The sequence below is a fragment of the Triticum dicoccoides genome, chromosome 4A (assembly GCF_002162155.2).
Source record: "Triticum dicoccoides isolate Atlit2015 ecotype Zavitan chromosome 4A, WEW_v2.0, whole genome shotgun sequence".
Classification (NCBI taxonomy): Eukaryota; Viridiplantae; Streptophyta; class Magnoliopsida; order Poales; family Poaceae; genus Triticum; species Triticum dicoccoides.
In genome coordinates, this window is record NC_041386.1 from 73,364,764 (window position 1) to 73,369,934 (window position 5,171).

Below are 5,171 nucleotides of genomic sequence, written 5' to 3' on the forward strand. Positions count from 1 at the left end.
CTGAGCAAACATCTATCCTCGTACTTCTGGAAACCTACTAAGCTAGTAAGATGTTGACAGAAAGCCATGTAATCAGATTTCAACAACTCGGATTTTGTTATAGAAAGTCGCTATAATTAAACTTCTTAAACTACAGATGGACTGGTCTTAAATGCAACACCCTCTCTTGATAGTGAACTGTAACACTGGTGGCAAGAGGATAGGGACTCCCAGATCTTTCAGAAAGGAAAATGTATGGACAGCTTCATCATTTTGGGCCCATGGCACCTATGAAAGGAAAGGAAGGAAAGGTTTTTTCCCAAGGAGGCCCGGCCACACCTTTGCAGGATCTTACTGACCTTTGGTAGCAAATCTTTCACTCTTGGGGGCACTCAGGTAGTACGCTGTGCAGCAGTAGTTGTCTGTCCACTTGCTGGTGATGTTTTTCTTTCTCTTCTGTTTTCATTTGTCATGTTTTTTTTAACTTGCAAGACTTTTACACATAACTTATAAATATACTCCCTTGCATAATTCTAAGAGAAAGGGCAATCAAACACCACACAAGTTAAAGTTCATGCTATTTCAAAAGGAAAATACTACACATATTGAGTCAAGATATGCAAGCCTTGGTGAGCAGTTGCTATAATAATTCCCAAGGTATCAAGGTAGAGGCACACAAATAAAAATACTCGGTTCAGCGCATAGTAACACCACATCGGAACAATGAGAAACTATTAGGCATTTTACTTGCTTAGATCCATGGAGCACAAGCTTAATAGCAGGTCAAAGATAAGAACCGCATGAGTCATGCGAGTATTTCATATATAAACTTGGCAGATGTAAAGAAATGCCAAATTAAATGATAACTAGCCCTAGAAGAGGTAGTGATTATCTTTCAACTTTAATGGAGAAAACCTCTACATGAAGCCATAAACATCCAGGTCATAACAGACATTGAAGCATTAAATGCTAACTAAATCAGAAAAACTGTTGCCATTACACTACAACTTCTAAATTGACATGACAGATACAGACAGGCTTCCTACTTCACAGCTGAAGCTCGAAATAGGCATGTAAATTAAGTCCGGGAAACTGAACATGGCTACAAGCTACTTCTAAAGACGCCTACAGATTGGCAAGAGCAGGTACAGAGAATAACTCAGACCAAACTGCAGTGTTGGAGCCTACAAGGCGATCAACATAGCATGTCTCTTACCTGATTGTTACAAACTTGTTTGTGCCATGCTTGGCCCAGAAGGTCTTCAAGTCAATTGGATTATTAAGGTTGTACCCTTCACCAGCTAGCTTCTCGAGAACCTTTTTGAATGCACCTTGGCTCATCTTCCTTCCAGCAATACGTGCGCCCCGGCGCTTTGTGTTCATTGGCAGCGGGTATGTCGAAATAGAAGTTGTGCAGCATGCAGACTGCCAGCCACCTGCACCCCACCGGTAGCATTGCTGGGGAGCTCCAGTGCATGAGCACACAGGTGTTGGTATCCTTGAAATGTCAAAATCAATACCATTAATTACCATTTCCACAGGCTTAAGAGGACCCCTGCTTCGGGGTGCACGGGCCTTGGGTGCCCCATCTTCCCCTGGAGTAGCAACCTTCTTAGGCTTCTTCGGCTTCGGCAACTTAGGCTGACGACCTTGCTGCCTCTTCTTTACCGGAGGCTTGCTTCCTACCACAGAATGCTCTTCAACCAACGGTGGGGCAATTTTTTCCTCCTCGGGCACAGGAGGCTCCTGTGGCTGCATCATCTGGAGAGTGTGCGCACCACGCGCATCTGGCATCATCCCAAAACCTGTAGGGTGGTGATGCACAGCATGTCCAGGATGTCCAATATGTCCAGCAGGCCCAAGAGGAACAGCATGAAGGACCTTCTGCTCACGGGAATGTTGATGCTGATGCTGATGCTGCTGTTGATGTTGGTTCTGGTGATGGTGCTGGTGCTGCTGCTGATGCTGATGCTGCGAGGGGTGCATCCAGGCCTCATTGCGCACAAAATCCATGTGAATAGCCGGCGGCTCGGTGGGCATGCCACCAGAGGGTTCGCCGTTACCATAGTCGCGGGGGTGATGTGAATGTGGCGGGTGGTGCGGGGCGTTGTGGTGCTGCAAGAAGGTGCCGTTGGGGAGCAGCGGCTTAGTGTCCCGGTGGCCGCCGGCCACAGATGGCATCAGCTGCAGGCCGAGGTTGCCTTTCATCGTCTCATAGAAGCCCCAATTCCGAATGCTCAAGCTGCCGTCGTCGTCCATCTCGGCCGGCCCTGAACAAACGAATCGAAATCCAAGAAAACCGAGATTGGAACGAGAAATGTGCTCTTCTTTCGGGCTCTGGACGGTCAGGCTATACCCACCATTGCATTCCAGACGCCAATCCCTGGGACCTATTTCCAAAAACAAGCAGAAAAAAAATCAGGGATCCGTAAGCAGGGGCGGATCTAGATGGTGCGCACCGGCACACCCAGAAATTGCGATTGGTGAGTGGGATTTAACAAATCTCTGATTGGGAACAACCCTCATACCTCAAAACCCAATGGCCCGAGATTGCGGACGGGGCGGGGACAGCAGGGACGAAATTCGGCGACGGGGAAGAACGGGGACGGCGATGGAGGCGAGGCGCGTGAGAGGGGCGGAGGGGTTGTGGGAGTGGGGGTGCGGAGGGGTGGGGGTGAGGCGTCGGCGGTAACGCAGTGCTACGGCAGGGCACGGCGTGGTACAGTCTAGGAGAGATGGAGCCGCCTTGGGTCGGATTGGTTAGGTCAGGAGGGCCGAGGCTCGGGGCGAGGAAGACGAAAGCAAGGTACAGGATGGTCTAGAGAAAATGGCATATTTCTTTCTTGCACTTGGACACAAATGCCACGCTTTGGATAAGACCCCACGTGTAAGCGGCACCGAAATGGCGCTTCGTCAAAGCCAAAACTGCCGAGCATCTCCAACCGAAATATGTAAAGTTGAAATGTATGATCGAGTAAATACCACGGAATTACAGCAACAGTTAGATTTATTATCTTCTATGGAAAATTAAAGCATCTGCAGTCGGACGTCTCAAACCCTCCTCAAACACCCGGATGGTCGGCCGGTACCGGTCCAAAAAGTACGACCCAACCGGGCACCTCAAACCAGCCTCAAACGCTTGGGCTGACCGACACCCCTCATATGCAGCCTAATTCTAGGGCGGATATGGGAGGCCCGGGCACGTCCGTCAGGTCGGATCTGGACCACGTTGGCCCACCCTGACCCTGCATGTATTCATCCTCATTTGCTCCGAGATCAAATCCTAGCCACTCCATCACCCCCTGCCTCCAAGCTCACTTTCCACGAACTCCGACCTTCTCTGGCATGGCCGGCAATGGGTCCGAGTCTGTTGTCAGCCGATCTATGAACTGGGACATCGTCCCAGTTGGGCCCGAGGAGGAGATGGTCGTTCGCATTGCGCTTCGCCGCGTACGTTAGGAGAATGCCCGACAGCGGTCGGACTCGATCTGCCGAGAAGCCATCGCCTCAGCCCAATGGCGCCTGGATCCAGCGCGCGGTGCGTCGTCGCTGCCTCACCGGAGGCGGTGCACTCCATCTGGCGTCGGAACGCCGCGACGAATGCGCAAGCCCTTCGTTGACGCGCCGCCACGAGGCCATATGTGGCTTGTCCGCTGAGGCTATGGCGTGGTGTGTTGGGGAACGCAGTATTTCAAAAAAAATCCTACGATCACGCAAGATCTATCTAGGAGATGCATAGCAACGACAAGGGAGAATGTGTATACGTACCCTCATAGACCAAAAGCGGAAGCGTTTAGTAATGCGGTTGATGTAGTCGAACGTCTTCGCGATCCAACCGATCCAAGTACCAAACACACGGCACCTCCGCGATCTGCACATGTTCAGCTCGGTGGCGTCCCTCGAACTCTTGATCCAGTTGAGGCCGAGGAAGAGTTTCGTCAGCATGACAGCGTGGTGACGGTGATGATGAAGTTATCGACGCAGGGCTTCGCCTAAGCACTATGACAATATGACCGAGGTGGAAAACTATGGAGGGGGGCACCGCACACGGCTAAGACAAATTTTGGAGTGCCTTTGGGGTGCCCCCTGCCCACGTATATAAAGGAGGGGGAAGAGGAGGCCGGCCTAGGAGGGGCGCGCCTATAGGGGGAGTCTAACTAGGATTCCCAATCCTAGTTGGAGTCCCCTTCCTTTTTCCAAGAGGAGAGAGAGGGAAGGAGTAGGAGAGGGAGAAGGAAAGAGAGGGGGGCACCGCCCCCTCCCTAGTCCAATTCGGACTTGCCATGGGGGGCCACCCCTTGAGGCCCCTATCTCCTTTCCCGTATGGCCCATTAAGGCCCACTACTTCCCCCGGCGAATTCCCGTAACTCTCTGGTACTCCGAAAAATACCCGAATCACTCGGAACCTTTCTGATGTCCGAATATAGCCTTCCAATATATCGATTTTTACGTCTCGACCATTTTGAGACTCCTCTTCATGTCCGTGATCTCATCCGGGACTCCGAACAACCTTCGGTACATCAAATCACATAACTCATGATACAAATCATCATCGAACGTTAAGCGTGCGGACCCTACGGGTTCGAAAACTATGTAGACATGACCAAGACACATATCCGGTCAATAACCAATAGCGGAACCTGGATGCTCATATTGGCTTCTACATATTCTACGAAGATCTTTATCGGTCAAACCGCATAACAACATACGTTGTTTCCTTTGTCATCGGTATGTTACTTGCCCGAGATTTGATCGTTGGTATCCTCATACCTAGTTCAATCTCGTTATCGGCAAGTCTCTTTACTCGTTCCGTAATGCATCATCCCGTAACTAACTCTTTAGTCACATTGCTTGCAAGGCTTATAGTGATTAGCATTACCGAGAAGGCCCAGAGATACCTCTCCGACAATCGGAGTGACAAATCCTAATCTCGATCTATGCCAACTCAATAAACACCATCGGATACACCTGTAGAGCATCTTTATAATCACCCAGTTACGTTGTGACGTTTGATAGCACACTAAGTGTTCCTCCGGTATCCGGGAGTTGTATAACTCATAGTCATAGGAACATGTATAAGTCATAAAGAAAGCAATAATAACAAACTAAACAATCATAGTGCTAAGCTAACAGACGGGTCTTGTCCATCACATCATTATCTAATGATGTGATCTCGTTCATCAAATGACAAC

The 5,171-nt window shown here is 49.8% G+C and overlaps 1 protein-coding gene across 1 annotated transcript; it reads right to left on the reverse strand.

Annotated features, from left to right (window-relative positions):
• Positions 1–834: 834 nt before the first annotated feature.
• LOC119285059 (protein Barley B recombinant) lies at positions 835–2,808 on the reverse strand. Its single transcript, XM_037564262.1, has 2 exons — positions 2,508–2,808; positions 835–2,369 (listed from the first exon to the last, which is right to left on the reverse strand). The coding sequence occupies exon 2, from the start codon at positions 2,236–2,238 to the stop codon at positions 1,192–1,194; it is 1,047 nt and encodes a 348-aa protein (XP_037420159.1). The 5' UTR covers positions 2,239–2,369; positions 2,508–2,808; the 3' UTR covers positions 835–1,191.
• Between the last annotated feature and the right edge of the window lie 2,363 nt (positions 2,809–5,171).